The sequence below is a fragment of the Hemiscyllium ocellatum genome, chromosome 8, assembly GCF_020745735.1.
Source record: "Hemiscyllium ocellatum isolate sHemOce1 chromosome 8, sHemOce1.pat.X.cur, whole genome shotgun sequence".
Taxonomy (NCBI): domain Eukaryota; kingdom Metazoa; phylum Chordata; class Chondrichthyes; order Orectolobiformes; family Hemiscylliidae; genus Hemiscyllium; species Hemiscyllium ocellatum.
In genome coordinates, this window is record NC_083408.1 from 46,653,556 (window position 1) to 46,674,014 (window position 20,459).

Here is a 20,459-nt window from a genome sequence, read left to right on the forward strand (position 1 = left end):
GATTTAACATTTGTGCTCTTACACAGTATTGCCATCTTTGGTAATGAATCCCTTAATGATTGCAAACACTTTGTCTAAATTACCTGCTCCAAATGGAATATAGCAGCTGAAATCTTTTGCAGACGCTCAACAATCTTCTGAGGATCCATCCTCTCTTCTGGCTTGGCAATGTCTTTATATAAGTTAAGTTGCCACCTAACTGCTGGGTCATCAGACTGCATGGGAGAGTAAAGAATCAGTAATACAATGACAATGGAGCAAAACGAGAGAGATGGAAGTAGATTTTCCACTTGAATCAAATAGACATCATTCTGTCCTTGTTTCATAAGGCTGTTAACTCTACTTGTGTAGGCACATGATGTTTTGAAACCAGTTTCTATCACCTCAGCTGATTGTGAGAAAAAGCAAATTTAATTCCCCCTCTTGAGACATTGAGGATGCCAACAGACCAGAAAAAAATGCCCTCCTTGCAGCTATAACAAGCTGCGGGTGGGTTATTTCACCAAATTGTGTGACTTGCACCCGTCATTGTGGAGGAAGACCTGCCATGATGAACTGTCAGCCAATCCTAAGCAGTAGAGCCAGCAGCGCCACCAACTCAGTAATGGTCACTGCCAGTACCGTCATGCAGAAGACAGCATAGATCTTGGCCTAATGTTGGTCTAGGATATTGCAGGTTAGAGGATTTGGAAGTTTCGGGAAGAGTAGGGTGAGGAGGTCAGGGCTGAGATTTTCATGTTGGGTAGTTGAGAAATAGTGTCTTCGGGAGTTGGGGATGGAGTGCCCCCAAAGCGCAAAGGACAACCCTACTGTATCTTCGTTTCTTTCTGCCATTGCTCACTCACTCCCACTTGGCTGCCCATGCCAGGTATAGACTCTCCTGCTGCTCAGATGCTGCTTGACCTGCTGTGCCTTTTCCAGCGCCACACTTTATCAAGCCTGACACTCCAGCATCTACAGTCCTCACTATCTCCCAGATATAGTTCAGCCTTGTTAAATCTCAATTGGTGCTTAATTTTTATCTACATACGGTAGGCTGTCCTTTCAGTGACTGCACACTCTGCATATTATGGGGTTGAGATTGAGGATAGGTAGAAAGATGGAGGGCTGACCACCCAGCCTCTATGATGTGCCCACCTGCTGAAAACACACCTTGATGGAGGCACAGAAAGTCCAACACATTGCTAAAGAATGACTGCTTGGTAGTCAAATAGTCAGTTGGAGACTGTCTGGGCTAACTCCAACAAAACAAAGATGTAGACTTTGAGCATGAGTCCGGTTTTGCTTTGGAAGACACTGACAGTTGTGTTTTCAGTAAATGTCAGATCACAACTTCTTTACTATGAAGTGATATAGATTAAATAACAAACAAAATCAAGGTGAAATAAAAACAGCAAATGCTGTAAAACATAAAAGAGTGTGGATTATCTGAAAGTCAAAACCTGACATTTTATGTGTGACCTTTCGATATAATGAAAATTATATCGATATACTGACATAAAATAAGGCTAGGTATCACCTGTAACTTAAGCTAAAAGGATATGCAAACATTAGCATTACCTTAACCTGTAAATGCATGTTATTTGTAAGAAATTCTTTAACTTCTTCATCGGTGTCTTTCTGTTGGTAGATAACACTATGGTAAGAAATATTACACCATAATAATTCCATTACAATATTGCAATACCTAAAGAAAAATCAAGAACCCTAGTACTCTGTGGGAAGCTAGGGAAGTGATTGCTGGGCCTCTTGCTGAGATATTTGTATCATCGATAGTCATAGGCGAGGTGCTGGAAGACTGGAGGTTGGCTAACATGGTGCCACTGTTTAAGAAGGGTGGTAAGGACAAGCCAGGGAACTATAGACCAATAGGTTGACGTCGGTGGTGGGCAAGTTGTTGGGGGGAATCCTGAGGGACAGGATGTACATGTATTTGGAAAGGCAAGGACCGATTAGGGATAATCGACATGGCTTTATGCATGGGAAATCATGTGTCACAAACTTGATTGAGTTTTCGGAAGAAGTAACAAAGGGGATTGATGAGGGTAGAGCAGCAAATGTGATCTATATGCTCTTCAGTAAGGCGCTCGACAAGGTCCCCCATGAGAGACTGGTGAGCAAGGTTAGATCTCATGGAATACAGGGAAAACTTGCCATTTGGATACAGAAGTGGCTCAAAGACAGAAGATAGAGAGTGGTGGTGGAAGGTTGTTTTTTAGACTGGAGGCCTGTGCCACAAGGACTGGTGCTGGGACCACTACTTTTCATCATTTTCATCATGATTTGAATGTGAGCATAAGATGTATAGTTAGTAAGTTTGCAGATGACATCAAAATTGGACAGTATAGTGGACAGCGAAGAAGGTTACCTCAGATTACAATGGGATCTTGATCAGATGGGCCAATGGGCTGAGAAGTGGCAGATGGAGTTTAATTTAGAAAAATAAGAGGTGCTGCATTTTGGTAAAGCAAATCTTAGCAGGACTTATTCACTTAATGGTAAGGTCCTAGGGAGTGTTGCTGTACAAAGAGACCTTGGAATGCAGGTTCATAGCTCCTTGAAAGTGGAGTCGCCGGTAGTGAAGAAGACGTTTGGTATGCTTTCCTTTATTGGTCAGAGTACTGAGTACAGGAGTTGGGAGGTTATGTTGCGGCTGTACAGGACATTGGTTAGGCCACTTTTGGAATATTGCGAACAATTCTGATCTCCTTCCTATCAGAAAGATGTTGTGAAACTTGAAAGGGTTCAGAAAAGATTTACAAGGATGTTGCCAGGGTTAGAGGATTTGAACTATAGGGAGACGCTGAACAGGCTGGGGCTGTTTTCCCTGGAGCGTTGGAGGCTGAGGGGTTACCTTATAGAGGTTTATAAAATCATGAGGGGCATGGATAAGATAACTAGACAAAGTCTTTTTCCTAGATGGGGCAGTCCAAAACTAGAGGGCATAGGTTTAGGGTGAGAGGGGAAAGATATAATAGAGACCTAAGGGGCAACCTTTTCACACAGAGGGTGGTATGTGTATGGAAAGAGCTGCCAGAGGAAGTGGTGGAGGCTGGTACAATTGCGACATTTAAAAGGCATTTGGATGGGTATATGAATAGGAAGGGTTGGAGGGATAAGGTCTAGGTGCTGGCAAGTGGGACTAGATTAGGTTGAGATATCTGGTCAGCTTGGACGAGTTGGACCGAAGATTTGTTTCCGTGCTGTACATCTCTCTGACTCTATGAACTGTTTGCATTATTATATTACATTCTCCTAATTGTGAAATGGCACTAATGTAACAGTACAAACAAAACTTCAATTTAAAAATGGTATGAGTATTGCAACACATTTTGATTTAACTCCAGGAATCAATCTCCATATCTAGGGATACTTCACCACAACAATGAACAATAATAGCTCATCAGTCTCAGCTTCTGCTTTTTTTCTATCAATTTAGAGCAAGACATACTTGGCAAAAGAGTACCACACGAAGTAACAGAGGGAATAATGGTGTAAATTAACGTACTGTAGAGATAAAATGAGTTGATAACATGTATTGATTCAATTCTGCCCTAGGAATATTTGACATAGATTTTGAGTACAAAAATTATCAGTATTTAATGTCATGAACATACACTGAAGCAAACATTGAGAAAAAAACATTACATGCAATTTTGCTATTCCTTCGAATTTGCTGAGAGTGTTATCTAATTAAGCTTATGATGAGTAAATAAAGTTTGGATGGCATCGAACCAAGAAGAAAAGTGGAACATTACCAGACTGTATCTATGTTTGGCCAATGAGATTAATTCTTGGTCTCCTGCAGTGCACATATTTAAACCAATCGGAAGCAGTTTTTTAACAGCAGCCACAATCAGGGAGGTCTGTATTGAGTAATAGTCGCCTCTGCGTTTTATTTTTTTCCTTTCGTGGCCTTGCCCTTCAGCCTAAAATAAATGAAATTGTGCACAGAAATGAGATGTTTTGTACTGGAATTGTTTATCAGTATATCTTTATTCAGAGATTAAGAACGTATACAGAGATAATGTCTTTTCTAGGTAATGTATTAGGAAAACAGGAATATCGTAATGCACAAACTGGTTTAGAGATATTGTGAATTCAAAGTATTGTCAGGAAATATAAATTTAACTCATTCACACTATTCCACATGTGGTGGAACCAGGATTGGGTTCTTCAGCCATTGGCAAAGTTGTGAGAAATGGAGACCCGAGCTGAAAATGTGTTGCTGGAAAAGCGCAGCAGGTGAGGCAGCATCCAAGGGGCGTGAGAATCGACGTTTCAGGCATGAGCCCTTCTTCAGGAATGATTCTTGAAGAAGAGCTCATGCCCGAAACGTCGATTCTCCTGCTCCTTGGATGCTGCCTGACCTGCTGCGCTTTTCCAGCAACACATTTTCAGCTCTGATCTCCAGCATCTGCAGTCCTCACTTTCTCCTAGAAATGAAGACCCATCAACTGAAATGGATTGCTAGCTGTGTCTCGCTCAGCTTTCACTACTGAAAAGATGCCGAAACACCATTGCGTGCAAACATTCCCTTTCTGTTCCTGATGGTGCGTCAAGCTGACACATAGATCTAAAGACAGGAATTGCTTTTGAGTAATGGGTAGTCAAAGAGTAGCCATTTTCCCCAAAAATATTCAGGCAATGAAAGCTTGCAAAATGTTTGACGAAAGGGACTTTAACATTGAGCTAATAGTTACTGGATATCCACACACCCGAGTCTTACACCAGAGGTCACTGAGACTATGACCATGATTGTCTGGTTTCATCAACTCCCTAACCAGATACTAAGTGTATTGTTCCAAATGTTAGCTAAATCAGTACATGCCATGGATCAAATCTGGAATTTCTGGGACCATAATGTATTATGTTTCATAACATCATGTATTGAGCCATTGGAAGAAACTTAGCATTTGAGAAATTGCACAGATTGCACATCGGTCAGTAACATTACTAGGATCATTGCAGAATAATTATACATGTCTTTCGTATGAGTTAAGTAAATTACGCAGTGGTTTCCATTAAGAACAAATTAGGCTAAGCCTTTTTCCTGCTAACTTTCATCCAGCTACAATGAAATACAAGGATAGAATTTCATTTATATTATTGTCACATATACATCAAAGCATCATAAATATGATCCATAGAACTGATAGCTCCAGACATGTATAAATGTTACACACCAGCGCAAGTAACACATATATGTTAATACAAATGGAATGGATTGAAAAGCTGTGATTGTGGTAGGTTAGCTGCACACTAGCTTTTTTCTTAATATCATTGACTCTCAGTATATCTCAGGCTCTAGCAGCTGTATGCTCATGGTTTATGCCAGTGCTGCTGCAGCTATGAGCACCAATAGCACCTTTAGGATTGAGGCCAGGTGTTGAATTTATCAAAAAATAAAAATATATATCATCACCAGGCTGCCTGAACACAGTTAATTTTGATATAGTAGGCTGCATTTTCGAAAAAGCCACAGAATTGTATAATGCACCATGGAGTGAAACAGCTTAGGAAAAGGCCATTTGGTCCAACGTTCCTGAACAGACTCCTGTAGAGTCAGCCAAATAGTTCACTCTCCTCCTCCTTTCCCCTAGCCTTGACAGTTTTTTTTTAATCCAATTTCCTTTTGAAAGTTTCTGTTCAGTTTGCAACCAGCACACAAGCAGATAGTGTATTCCAGCTCACCATAAATGCTGCGCATAGAAAAATCACATGTCTTTTGCAAATTGCCTTTAATTTTTGTCTTATGGTTACCAATGAAAGCAGGTTTTCTTTATTTACTCCATCAAAACCGGATCATTTGGTTTACATTTCCACTTCTCATTCCTTCTGACAAACTAAAGCACTTCACAATTCTCTGTGTTAAATGTCTCCTATTCATTTTGTCAATTCTACAACCTTTTTAACTATCTTGGCATCACCCTCATAGCTCACACACAAGGCTGTAGGGGCAAAGCAGGAGACTGGAACCAGGTGAATTGCTCTTGCTGAGAGTTGCCACATGGCACTATGAACTGAATGGGCTTTCTTGGTGCTGCAACTCCTTCCATTGTTCCATAATTTCTGAGTTTTGTATCATCTGAAAATGTCAGATCTCTAATATTTGTCAAAGAGAGCTCAGGCCATTAAACCATGTCCTTGGAAACCCCAGAGTACTCTCCTCTTGGCCCCTCCAGTTCTTGAATCTTTCCTTATAGCTTCAAAAAAACAGAAATGAAGACAACATTTATTTTCCTCATGGTATTCTCCAGATTTACAATGTTTACTGCACACCATGCAATGTACAATATCTTTTCTGACATAAATGAGTAACTGATATCACCTACAAAACCAGTCAGGTGATATTGGATGCCTTCTCCTCCTACTTTTGTGGAAGTTTGATCTGAATGACCACTTATATCAGGCTTTTCACTCAGATATCCATTAAAATGTAAATAGATTCTGACTGACATCAGAGGACCTAAAATTCTAAGTTTTTGAAATCATGAGCAGACTTGCAGAATAGCAAGAGAAAACCTGTTTCCATTGGTGTCAGGATAGAGTATGAGGAAGCACAAACTAATTAGCAGAGGAAGGATCAGCAAAAGGAGTAGAATTTTTCCTTTAGCACAATTTAGAAGTATTCAGAGTCTGGAATGCACTGCTTGGGAGTGTGGAGCAAATGGATTCAATCATGTCTTTCAAACGGAATTGGATTCTTATCTGAAAAGGAAATGTTTGCAGGGTGACTGGGTAAAGCAAAGAAGTGACACTAGCTGAATTGTTCTTGCAGAGAACTGGTATGGGATTGATGGGCCAAATGGCTTTCTACTGTGCTATAACTATTCCAGGATTCTTAGATTTACAGGGCTTCAGCTATTCATAAGGCAAGTGCCTCCACTCCCACCCTCCAAGATATCCCAGCTAAACATGGGTGTGGGTAGACAGCATTGAATTGCATTTCACCATGCTCTCATCAGCTAATTTAAGTTAAACCCCTTCCCCTATGTCTTCTCCTCAGAGGCTGATCCTCTTGCTGGACATGCAATGCCTCAATTGGGTTTTCAACTTTTGAAATGATATCCACCAGAACCACATTAGTTAAGAACACAGAGAGATAGTGCCCACTGTTGTAAAGCAATTGAGTGATACACCAATCAGCTCACTTGTAAAATGTAAATTCACATTATCAGAGCAGTGGGAAATTTATCAAAACTTGAGTAAATTGATCATTAAGCTAACATTACTGCTTGAGAACTGTACAATATCGTTATTCTGCTTTACTTGAATCTTTGCCTCTAGCTTTAAATCTCAGGTAAAGGCAGCATTTATTTCCCTCAAGATGTTCTCCAGTTTTACAATGTTTACTGCACAACATGCAATGTACAATATCTTATCTGACATAAATGAGTCACTCGTATCACCTACAAAACCAGTCAGGTGATATTAGATGCCTCCATTCTTACTTTGGTGGAAGTATTACTCTTACATTTTCTGTGGAACTGTTAATAAACTGTAATAAATAAACTAGCGAGTTCCAGGCAGCAATTCAACCTCATGGTTCTAGTCGCATTAATAAACCAACCATTTGGTTGAATTCACTGCCTCGTTACTTATTCTATTAGTTTAGCTATAATTTGCATTGAAGCTTTGCATTGAAAGCTATATTGTCGTTTATGGCACATTCTTCTTGGCAGCTGTACAATTTATGACAAGCACAGTTAGCCTTCTGCAGAGGTTTTATACAATGAGCATAGTGCAGTATTCAGAGACGTGCATATGCTCCCCGAATATTGCACTATGCTCATTGTATAAATGAATGTGATCATTTTTTTAAAAAAAACACAACTGAAGTTGCCAAGCCAGCTGTGGAGCTATTTGCATGATGGCACAATCATGCAGTCTGACCTTTAGGCCAACTTGTTTACACTGCTTTGAAGAGGAAAAATGCAGGGGGAAAAAATAAATACAAGAATGTTAGTAATAAGTTAACATCAAATATAAAGTAATTAAAACAGTTATCAAAAATATATTTCACACATTTTAACTTTATTACTGATCTGTGTTAAAAGCAAAAGAAAATATTAAGAATGTCAACTTGGCAGTTAATTGTGCATCCATTGATTTTATTACTGCTGTAAATTAATGCAAAACATTAATGGTTGGTTCACAGTATTATTTCTACTCTGGTGGGTGGGGGAGTAGCTCAGTGGTTAGCACTGCTGCATTATTACGCCAGGGTCCCAGGTTTGATTCCAGCCTTGAGTGACTATCTGTGTGGCGTTGGCACATTTTCTCTGTGTCTGTGTGGATTTCTGCTGAGTGCTCCAGTTTCCTCCCACAATCCAAACATGTGCAGGCTAGCTCAACTGGCCATGGGAAATGTGGGGTTACAGGGATAGCATGAGTGACTGGCCCTGGGTGGCATGCTCTTTGGAGGGTCTTGCAGAATCAATGGGCTGAAAGGCCTGGAGGGATTCTAGAATTCTATAACTTTTCTATCTCCAAGAGGTGAGGTGGTAGCATTTGGAAATGATGCTGTTTCTTGCACAATTACCATGACTAAGTCAGCCACAGAACAGTTGTCAGCAGAAAAATAGTCCCAATAATAACATTACTTTACCCCAACATCGGAAATGTGATTGTCTGAGTGGGTGTTAATTTTCTCAATCATTAAGCCAGACTTCATTAGAGCTTTTCTTAGTAACATTTTCCAAAATTGATTCAACAGTGGCAATTGGTACAGTAAAGCTTGACATATGAGGAACTGGATCGAGCATGTTTAATTAGTTTCCCTGTATAGATTTGATCTTAGGTCCAAAGGTATAGGGAAATTTATTTTTATTAGTACCTGCTATTGGTGCAACATAAAATCAGCTTAAGGTTTTCAATATTTATCAACTCTTAAATTACCAGTCTTAGATCCTGATGAAAATCTCATTGGAAACTTCTGTTTGGTTATTACGCATCTTATTGTATTAATGCAATTTAATATTTTCATATAAACTATAATAGGAGCAAACTACCTTGGTCATCCAGCAGAATTTCAGTGAACATGTAGTGAAGTACATTGCCCTCACTGAATACGGGAAACATCTCTTTTCTTCAATTCCAAACATTATTTTGAGATTAAGTAATGAACTTTCAGCTAAAGGTCTTATTTTGCACACCAACGTAAATAACAATAATTCCTGCTAAGGCTCCAGTAGCTGAACCTGTTCAAAAGCTAAGAGGCTATTTTCCCCATGTGCTATAAATCTGATGGCCATTGAAACATGAAAAGTACTGGAAATCTGATTTTTTACTTGCCTAGTGTTCTCAAATGCACTTTACAAAAAAAACACTGGTTAACAATTAGAAACCCTGACTGACATTTTTCCCCTTTTCTTTGCTTGAGGGTAATGCTCAACTGCAGTGTCTTCATGATCCAATGAAACTCTGGGTCACACCTTACCATCAGAGACAGATTCCTGGTCACCCCAACATCTGGGTTTTCGCTCATTACTTAAGATGTCACCTTTCTTCATTCCATGCAACTTGAATTGGGACAATGATTAAATTGATTGCCTGGACTTGGCAGTTCAATAAACATGATGTTTATTTTTGATTGTCTTTATTGTGTCATAATTGTATCAACTTTACTAAGTCTTGACATTGATTTACCTGTTGCTATGAGAGAGAATGCATAACTTCAAGTTTTGATGTAATAAATCATGGCAATAGCAACAGGCCAGAGTCTGCTATGAGAGAATTTTTAGATTATGGAATTCAACTCCATCACTTCAGCAATGCATTAATAAATATTGCATAGTTTCTTAAAAGACATTCAGCAATTATATCACAGCATTGTTCAAACTTTATCTCAGAAATATCCCATTACAGCATTAAATCCAGTCGATATGTCATGCAATTTAAGGATAATTTATTGATATTTACCTTGGACATTTTGCTCTTATTATCTGCAATCAGGAAAGCCATGTTGTTGATTTCATTTTGAACCACAAAGTTTTGTTCCTCTCGCTTGAAATTCTGTAAAACAGTCATTTAGATTGAGAGAAATTAAAGGCAATCAATAAAGTTATGTACAAGCAACATGAGGACACATAACTTGCTTATATTTATAATATTTTTGGAATTTGGATTTCAAAATAGGTAAATGTTGGTTACTTCAGTGAAGAGCTTTCTTCTTTTAAAGAAATACAAGGTCAGAGACTTTTCCTGAAACAGTGAATAAATCCAGCATTCATCATAAAGCAAGTAACTACAGACCCACGTGGTGCTAATAGGAAAATGTTTACACTATTTGGTTTACGACAGGTAGACTAAACATGTAAGTTAATTGCCTTTGTTTTTGGTTCAGAACAGTCAAGGATTGAGCAGAAGACACCAAGGTTGAGTTTAGAAGTAGTTAAGAGTTCTGAAGAAGGGTCACTGGACTCAAAACAGTAACTCTGCTTTCTCTCCATAGATGCTGCCTTTCCTGCTGAGTTTTTCCAGCAATTTCTGATTGCTTTGAAAAGTAAGTTTAGTTTCTCTCCTGTAAGGAGTGTAAGGCAGTTCAAAGAACAAGTCACCCCATCAAATGTCTGTGAAACTTCCAAACCAGAAGAGCTCAACTGGTTATCTCCAGATTATTAAAACTGAGAAATATAATGCTCCTAGATTTGGTAAAAGTTCATGCCAGCAGATTTAGAAACGACTGATCAATTGGCTAAGTAGTCCATGGCAAAGCAACAGTGAGTAGTCAGGTTCGAAGAAACTTAAGAGTTGAGGTAGGAGTGCATTTTTTTTTGTACTCAAGCCTCTGTAATGGATAGCAGCAAGAACCAGGTTGAGTCTTTGCTTTGCTGTGTGCTCATCACAAATGTCTCCTATATTTTTAAATTTCTTCTTTTGTATGAGTTTGTATTCTGTTGTGAAAGTCTCATGTGACTATGTCTCAGTATAAACCACCATATTAATTAACTACACACAAAAAAAATCTCTCAAGCCAGATTTCATTTTTGCATCCAGTGGTGCCATTAGCTGGAATCATAAAATCATTATGCAACTTCACTCTGCTAGCTGTGAACATTTCTGCATTGATAATCTCACAATGTTTACTGTGTGATATCAAATAACCTTATTGAATAACTGCTTCTTAAGCTGTCCTCTGGGCTAGCTGTCCCCAGCCATCAAAGCCAACTACCTGCACACAACAGTTCTTGTGTACAGGCAGGTTATCAATGAATATGCCTAAAATATCTGAATCTGTTCAGCCTCCTCCTCAAAGAATACATAGCTACAATGCACTTTGGCAAACTGACATTCCCAACATACTCTGTGGAACACACACAATAAAAGACAAAAACACAATAGTTTATGTACTGTAAACCTAAAATAGAAATTCAAAATGGTGGCAATACTCAGCAGGTCAGACAAGATCTGCAGCGTGAAAGACAGAACTAACATTTCTGGACAATGACATCCATAAGAACTCAAGATCATAGGATTTAGAATATCAAGGGACCAATTTCTGGTGTTGACATTGGTGCTAAGTATATGAGGGCAATTTAATAAACTTCAGAAATGGAGTGAACATGGATTACAAGAATTAGGACACACCAATTGATCACAACAAAGATCAAATTAATACACCTCAAGTTTGTTCAATGCTCCAAAACTTGATCATTTTTCCCTATGGTGAATGATTATTTTATCTTAATTACATATGTACTTAAGGCAGTTTGCAGATGAGTTTGTTAATTAGTTCCTTACATGCGATTTGCACCAAATGATGAAAATCTCAGCCACCATGTGGAAGAGTTCATCAGCATCTACATCTGGTTCTTTCAGCCATCTTGCCCTGGGGGAAAAAAAAACATATATTGTAGCTGAAACATATTGTTTTCATCTTGATGCAAAAAATCTTCAAAATTATTTTTAAAAAAGAACATTTGCTATGAGAAAATCAATTGTGCTTTAACATATCATTTACACAGAGTTTGGTGAAGTGCTCTCCATCTCAGTAGTGGCCAAAAGTCATCCTGGCTGGAGTAAGTCCACACCATCACCATATCATGTTAGGGTGGATCAGACTAGCTGAAAGTGGGACTTCTGCCCCTCAGTGGGAGGAAGACCCACCCTCAGAAATTGCCTGACAATCATCACTCTCCACCAGGCCAGAGTTCAGTAGTGAGACTGCAGGAAGGATCATGAAGATCATGACTGCCCCAGAAAAATAACTGTTGAGGTTATAGGGCAGGGAGTGATCCTAGCAATGGAGGTAGGGGACTGCATTTTGAAGGACAAGTGGCAGGGAAGAAAGGGAGGAAGGTGTGACCATTTCAGGAATGCTATGTTTTATTAGGGAATAAAACACAGAACAGTACAGCACAGGAACAGACCCTTGGTGCACCATGTCTCTGCTGACCATGCTGCCACTCTAAACCAATCCCATCTGCCTGCACATGATCATATCCCCCTTTTCCCTATTTCTCATGTGTCTGCCTAAATGCCTCTTAAACCTTGCTAATGTACCAACTTCTACCACCTCCCCTGGCAGCACATTCCATGAATCTACTAATCTCTGTGTAAAAAGTTATCCATACATAACCACTAGGCCACCGTGCAAATGTTGCTTATATGCACATTACACCAGTGGTGCTGGAAGCTACACGCCAGCACTATTGACCAGAAGCAGGCCCAAGCCTAGCTGTGTGAGTCTGTGTTCCAAAACAGCACACACTGTAAAATTAACAATGGTCAGAGCTTAATTCCAATGCCTATCCTTGGGCTAGGTGGGAACCAAGGAACAGCGTGCAGGACGTGTACTTCAGCTGCAAGCAAAACTGAAGCAAGCCCATACAACATTCCTAGAAAAGTAAACCATTTTTGCAGGAACATGTCACATAAGAATCACATTAGTAATCTTGCCTGTTGTAATCCACGTAGCGAATTAAAATAGGATAGAAAGAATAGAGATCACGACAGAGAACAGCAAACTCATCCAGAATTAATAGCTCAGCTTCCTGGGTATCTGACTTGACTTCTGCTTTCATCTGTTCTTCCTCCATGACAACCTTTAATACTTTCTTCTTTAGTTTCTCCAGGGTTGGTAGGAATTGGTTTTTCAGTAATTCAGGTTTAGCTTTGCTTATGATTGGCTGAGCATACACTGGAAAATACAAAACATTGACACAGTTAGTTAATGTAATACATTAACTTGGGGTCAGTGGTATAATGATGGGTGTATGTTGGAAGCTGACTCCACATATAATTAGACACATTAAACCCTCTTCCCACTCGATGTGCCTAACCAGGCTCAGTACAATGAAGCTTTGGGAATCTACAGTTTGCAATATAGATTAGGACACTTTCATCGTGATATTTGGGCATGCTCCACATTATGTGGTTGGGCTACATGTAGTGAATAATCTTCCACTTACTTAATGCCCACTACAAAATATTCAGGGAAAAAATGTATAGCTATTTTACCTTTATGGTCCTGCCTTTTGCCACAAGGGAGCAGAATCGTAAAATTAAAGTTAATCTAGTCAGGAGTGATATCAGAATGCCTCTCTTCACAAAAGGGGTCATGGAAGTTTGGAATTCTTTCAGTCAAAACTATTGTTAGTTAACATTGCAAGATGGAGAGAAAACAGATTGATCTTAGGCAAGGTTATTAAGAGATGTAGAATAGTGATTGTTAAATGGAGTTGAGGTACAGATTGACCATGATCCAACTAAATGATAGAACAGGTTCAAGGGGATAAATGACCTACTCCATGTTTCTATGTTCCTGATCTATTGGCTGGAAATTGTAGTGGAGTGTAGTGTGCAGAGATTTTGAAAAATTCAGTTAAAGGCTTTCTTTCCGGAGTGTTCAAAAGTCACTACAAGGCACTAACAATTAAGTTTGCAGTTAAGATTTACTTTCAATGTAAAAGTGGAAGTATATCTGTAGTCTTCTACTATTAAGTGATGTTTGATATGAACTACTTAATGTTTAATATCCATCAAATATTAGGTACATGTATGCATGTATTTAATCAAAATAAAGTGGATCTACTATTTAATTGAATTTAGAGCAGAAAGTTCCATAGAAAAAGTGCGTAGAGAACTGTAAAAAACACACAGGAAAATTAATATATCAAAAGAGGCTTCAAACTATATTATATTCTTACCCGCAAGTCTCTTCATCCAGGAAGCATCATCAATGCCGAGATTATTGTTCAAAATTTTCAGGATGTTGCCCAAGATCACACTCAGATGTTCAGAAGTGACTACAGTACAGCAGTTGCCAGTAGGTTTATTCTCTGGACCTCTTTCCCACCAGTACGACAAATAATTACATAACATGGGCAAAATAACTTCAATAATATGAGGTATCTCAGTGTATCTGGCTCCAGATTCTGCCATGTCAGTGATATCTTTTATTAGCACATCTAATTGAGGCATCTCTGGGCATACTTCCTCTACTGTATCTGGCAAACCTAGAACTAGAAAGATAACAAAGTGTTATTCTTGCACTTCACATTATAACTGCCTTTCAGATTTGTAAAGAAAAAAAACTTATCTAAATAAAAATTATTCGACAGCAATAATTTGCATTTATATGGCCCTTTATTGAAGCATTTTAAAAATGAAACCTTAACCAAGGTTGAGCTATTAAGTGAGACAAGCAAAAGCTTTGCCAAAGAGGCATTTTTGAGGAAATTTCTCATTGAAGAAAACGGAAGTGAATTTTCCTGGAATCTCAATAATGCTTAGAGCAACTAGCAGAGAAATTATTGATGGAATTTTGTTGGATTCTTGTCTTCGTTCATGAGGAGAACATTGGAATTAGGGGTAAAAAGGCCAGATGACTGAATGGGGCAGTTGGAGATAGGAACTCATATTAAGAGCACTTTCAGGAATACATCCAGAGTTTGCCAGGTGGTGGAGTTTCAGGAAGGAATTCCAATAGATGGAGAGCAGCTGGGGTAGGGAGAAAATAAGGGAATGATGCACAAGAGGTCAAAGTTTGAGCAGAAAGCTTCAAATAGGATTCAAGTCTTAGGAAGCTGTAGAGTTAGGAGAAATAAAGGGCTGAAGAAATTTAATGAATGGGAGATTTTTTATTTGAGGCACTAGGACATCCCATAGTCACATAAGATCAGCAAGGGACAGTGTGTTAGATAGGTGGGGCTTATTGAGGGATAAGACTAGCAGAGGTTTGAATAAACCGATATATATCAAGCATTCAGTATGGAAACCAGGCCAGGTGAACTAAGCACATACTAGGTCAGGATGTGCCAATAAAGGAACAATTATAATTATGACCAAAAGTTATGATGACTCAACTTAACTAAAATATGATTAATGTAAAGAACTCTCCAGACTGTAAGAAAATGAATGGTTTCACATTTTCATACTGTGATATAGGGATTCCTGCCAAAGATCCAACAATTTCCGTGTCATTGTGCTTGAAATCTAACTAATCTCATGCAACAGTGCAAGTCATGTACAAACTTTTTTGATATGTCACATTTTCCAATTTCTGCTGAAGAAATAACTTTGCTTCTATGCCTCTCCTTCTATTTTTCATAAAATGTAAGAAAATAATAGCCTTTCGGAAAGAGCGTCATATCGTGCATCCCTGGGCCAATGTGTTCCTACCTCTGCTGAGGAGGTGTGTCAAAACCTATCCAAGAAGATCAACTATAAAATAGCTCTCTTTCTAACTGCCAATTGTGGCCCAGGTTCATTTCTGACCAATGAAGTTGAAGTGGTCAGAAGACTGGGTACAATTCCTCCTAACCTTGGAGCTGTGTCATAACATGTTCCAACAGGTTGATTAAAAATAATTTTCTTTGGATTTTCATATGATTGAATACTTTATGAATTTAAAAACAAGCATAAGAAGTCGGAATAGAGCAGGCCATTTGACCTCTCAAGCCCGGCCCTGCCATTCAAAGGTTTCATGGCTGATCTGACATTTCTCATTTCCACTTTCCTGTATTTTTCCTGCAATCCTTAATTCTCCTGCTGATCAAAAATGTACTTCAGCCTTAAATATACACAAGTGCTTTGCCCCCACAGGTCTCTGTGGCAAAGAGTTCCAAAGACTCATAACCCTCAGAAAAGAAATTCCTCCTCATCTCAGTCTTAAATTGGCACCTCTTTATTCTGAGACTATGCCCTCTGATCCTAGATTCTCCCAGGAGGGGAAACATCCTCTCAGCATTTACCCTGTCAAGCCCCTTAAGAATCCTGTACATTTCAACAGGATCACCTCGCTTGCTTCTAAACTCCATTGAGTAGAGTACCAACATGTTTAGCTGTTACTCATAAGGCAATCCCTCCATACCAGAGATCATTCTAGTGAACCTTTTCTGAACCGCCTCCAATGAAATGATATCTTTCCCTCAAAAACTGTTCACAGTACTCCAGATGTGGTCTCACTAGCAACTTGTATAGTTGCAGCAAGATTTCCCTACACTTATACTCCAACCCCTATTGAAATAAAGGCCAATATTCCATTAGCCTTCCACATTACCTGCTGCATGTGTGTGCTAGCTTTCTGTGTTTCATGCTCAAGCATATCCAAGTTCTTTGTGTTGCAGCTTTCTGCAGCTTTTCTCCAGCACAAGCAAATTAATAACTAAATGCTGTACAAAATTTAATAATTATTTTCTTTAAGTGTGTAATTGACAGCAAAATGTCTTTTCTTCAAGACATCAAAACATACTGAAACCAAAAGAGAAAATGCTGGAAAATCTCAGCAGGTCTGGCAGCATCTGTAAGGAGAGAAAAGAGCTGATGTTTCGAGTTTAACTGACCCTTTGTCAAAGCAAAGCCCTTTTCTCTCCTTACAGATGCTGCCAGACCTGCTGAGATTTTCCAGCATTTTCTCTTTTGGTTTCAGATTCCAGCATCTGCAGTAATTTGCTTTTATCAATACATACTGATTCGTTCTCGAGGTGTTTTTGTATTGAAAACCGACTGTGCATTGTGTATGTTGATGGAAGGTTCCAGAAAAGCTACTGGCATGGCTGCTGCAAGTGTAGCAAGACATTCCCCAAGTACAGGCCGCTGTCTATGACACAAAACAGAAAAAGAAATAGTAAAGCCATCTTAATGAGAAATGAAGAGAAAATAATTCAAGGTTTGTGCGAAGATTTGTAGCTCGGGTGCTCGTTGTTGTGGTTCTGTTCGCCAAGCTGGAAGTTTTTGTTGCAAATGTTTCGTCCCCTGGCTAGGTGACATCATCAGTGCTCTGGAACCTCCTGCGAAGCGCTTCTTTGATGTTTCTTCCGGTATTTATAGTGGTCTGTCCTTGCCGCTTCCGGGTGTCAGTTTCAGCTGTCCGCTGTAGTGGTTGGTATATTGGGTCCAGGTCGATGTGTTTGTTGATGGAGTTTGTGGATGAATGCCATGCCTCTAGGAATTCCCTGGCTGTTCTCTGTCTGGCTTGCCCTATGATAGTAGTGTTTTCCCAGTTGAATTCATGTTGCTTGTTGTCTGAGTGTGTGACTACTAGGGATAGCTGGTCGTGTCGTTTCGTGGCTAGTTGATGTTCATGTATGCGGATTGTTAGCTGTCTTCCTGTTTGTCCTATGTAGTGTTTTGTGCAGTCCTTGCATGGTATTTTGTAAACTACATTAGTTTTGCTCGTGTTGGGTATCGGGTCCTTTGTTCTAGTAAGTTGTTGGCTGAGCGTGGCTGTTGGTTTGTGTGCCGTTATGAGTCCTAAGGGTCACAGTAGTCTGGCTATCAGTTCTGAAACGCTCCTGATGTATGGTAGTGCGGCTAGTCCTTTTGGTTGTGGCATGTCCTCGTTCCGTGGTCTGTCTCTTAGGCATCTGGTGATAAAGTTGCGCGGGTATCCGTTTTTGGTGAATACCTTGTATAGGTGTTCCTCTTCCTCTTTTCGCAGTTGTGGTGTACTGCAGTGTGTTGTGGCTCTTTTGAATAGTGTCCTGATGCAGCTTCGTTTGTGTGTGTTGGGGTGGTTACTTTCATAGTTTAGGACTTGGTCTGTGTGTGTTGTTTTCCTGTGTACCCTTGTGGTGAATTCTCCGTTCGGTGTTCTCTGTACTATCACGTCTAGGAATGGGAGTTGGCTATCCTTTTCTTCTTCTCTCGTGAATCAGATTCCTGTGAGTGTGGCGTTGATGATCCGGTGTGTTTTTTTTCTATTTCCCTGTTTTTGATGATTACAAACGTGTCATCGACATATCTGACCCAGAGTTTGGGTTGGATTTGTGGTAGGGCTGTTTGTTCTAACCTTTGCATAACTGCCTCTGCTATGAGTCCCGAGATTGGTGATCCCTCAAACACATAACCTCAACACCAAGGAGAGGGAAGCACTGAAAGCACTAAGAAACGATAAGAACATAATCATCCTACCAGCAGATAAATGCAGAATGACGGTCATCCTAGATAAATCAGATTACATCAAAAAAGCACAACAACTACTCGCAGATACCAACACCTACCAAATGAAGGATTCTGACCCCACACCACAACTCACCAATAGAATAAATAACACACTAAGGAATCTACAAAAAAACGGACAGATAACCAAAGCTGACCTACAAAGAATGAAACCGGAAAGCAACAACACCCCCAGATTCTATGGACTACCCAAAGTACACAAACCAGACATCCCACTCAGACCCATCTTATCACTACCAGGGACACCAGCATACAAACTGGCCAAAGAACTACAACAGAAACTGAAACACCTGGTCAGCGGATCCAAACACTCCATACAATCAACACAGGAATTCTTGGACGTCATCAGGAATATACACATAGACAAAGAAGAAACCATGATCTCATTCGACGTGACGGCACTGTTCACTTCGATTGACAAAACCCTAGCCAGAGAAACAATAGCCAACCTACTGGACATACAGAACAGAAAACAGGAGGCGGAACCTATCAACAAAGACGGCATACTTAAACTACTGGACTTGTGCCTCACTACACACTTTACATTCAACAATCAGATATACGAACAAATCAACGGAACACCCATGGGATCACCAATCTCGGGACTCATAGCAGAGGCAGTTATGCAAAGGTTAGAACAAACAGCCCTACCACAAATTCAACCCAAACTCTGGGTCAGATATGTCGATGACACTTTTGTAATCATCAAAAACAGGGAAATAGAAAAAACACACCAGATCATCAACGCCACACTCACAGGAATCCGATTCACGAGAGAAGAAGAAAAGGATAGCCAACTCCCATTCCTAGACGTGATAGTACAGAGAACACCGAATGGAGAATTCACCACAAGGGTACACAGGAAAACAACACACACAGACCAAGTCCTAAACTATGAAAGTAACCACCCCAATGCACACAAACGAAGCTGCATCAGGACACTATTCAAAAGAGCCACAACACACTGCAGTACACCACAACTGCGAAAAGAGGAAGAGGAACACCTATACAAGGTATTCGCCAAAAACGGATACCCGCGCAACTTTATCAACAGATGCCTAAGAGACAGACCACGGAACGAGGACATGCCACAACCAAAAGGACTAGCCACACTACATACATCAGGAGCATTTCAGAACTGACAGCCAGACTACTGTGACCCTTAGGACTCATAACGGCACACAAACCAACAGCCACGCTCAGACAACAACTTACTAGAACAAAGGACCTGATACCCAACACGAGCAAAACTGATGTAGTTTACAAAATACCATGCAAGGACTGCACAAAACACTATATAGGACAAACAGGAAGACAGCTAACAATCCACATACATGAACATCAACTAGCCACGAAATGACATGACCAGCTATCCCTAGTAGCCACACACTCAGACAACAAGCAACATGAATTCAACTGGGAAAACACTACTATCATAGGGCAAGCCAGACAGAGAACAGCCAGGGAATTCCTAGAGGCATGGCACTCATCCACAAACTCCATCAACAAACGCATCGACCTGGACCCAATATACCAACCACTACAGCGGACAGCTGAAACTGACACCCGGAAGCGGCAAGGACAGACCACTATAAATACCGGAAGAAACATCAAAGAAGTGCTTTGCAGGAGGCTCCAGAGCACTGATGATGTCACCTAGCCAGGGGACGAAACGTTTGCAACAAAAACTTCCAGCTCGGCAAACAGAAAATAATTAAAAGAATGCACAGTGTTCTTGCAACTACAGTAATTATAGCTGAACCCAAGACAGGCAGATTACAGTTCACAATATAATGACAAAATGTTTGTAACTTGAACTCTAAACTCTGCACAGGATCATTGTAAAGCAACAGAAATGAGGTAGTTTCAGAGATAGGAGAAGCTGCCTTGAGAAGCCATCATTGGACCAGAGAGGTTTCAGCAATGATTTGATATGGCTCATCAAGATTATGAAGACTTATGGTGGATGAATGGTGATACAGTAATTTTTTTTTCCCAGTAATAGGTAAGACAGTAGTTTAAAGACAATTGTTAAAACATGAGAAATTAGA

At 39.8% G+C, this 20,459-nt stretch overlaps 1 protein-coding gene across 14 annotated transcripts in view; it reads right to left on the reverse strand.

The window, feature by feature from the left end:
* ryr3 (ryanodine receptor 3) overlaps window positions 1–20,459 on the reverse strand; it is a 366,212-nt gene that overhangs the window by 70,522 nt on the left and 275,231 nt on the right. For 8 of the 14 annotated variants that reach the window (XM_060828910.1, XM_060828909.1, XM_060828911.1 and 5 more), the window contains 8 exons: window positions 16,917–17,047; window positions 14,154–14,468; window positions 12,904–13,144; window positions 11,746–11,833; window positions 9,925–10,017; window positions 3,759–3,929; window positions 1,561–1,620; window positions 84–215 (listed from right to left, as the gene is read on the reverse strand). In XM_060828910.1, the coding sequence (XP_060684893.1) occupies window positions 84–215; window positions 1,561–1,620; window positions 3,759–3,929; window positions 9,925–10,017; window positions 11,746–11,833; window positions 12,904–13,144; window positions 14,154–14,468; window positions 16,917–17,047 (1,231 nt within the window). Of the gene's footprint in view, window positions 1–83; window positions 216–1,560; window positions 1,621–3,758; window positions 3,930–7,896; window positions 7,921–9,924; window positions 10,018–11,745; window positions 11,834–12,903; window positions 13,145–14,153; window positions 14,469–16,916; window positions 17,048–20,459 lie in introns of all 14 variants that reach the window. The other 6 variants (XM_060828907.1, XM_060828900.1, XM_060828902.1 and 3 more) reach the window with 1 other exon arrangement.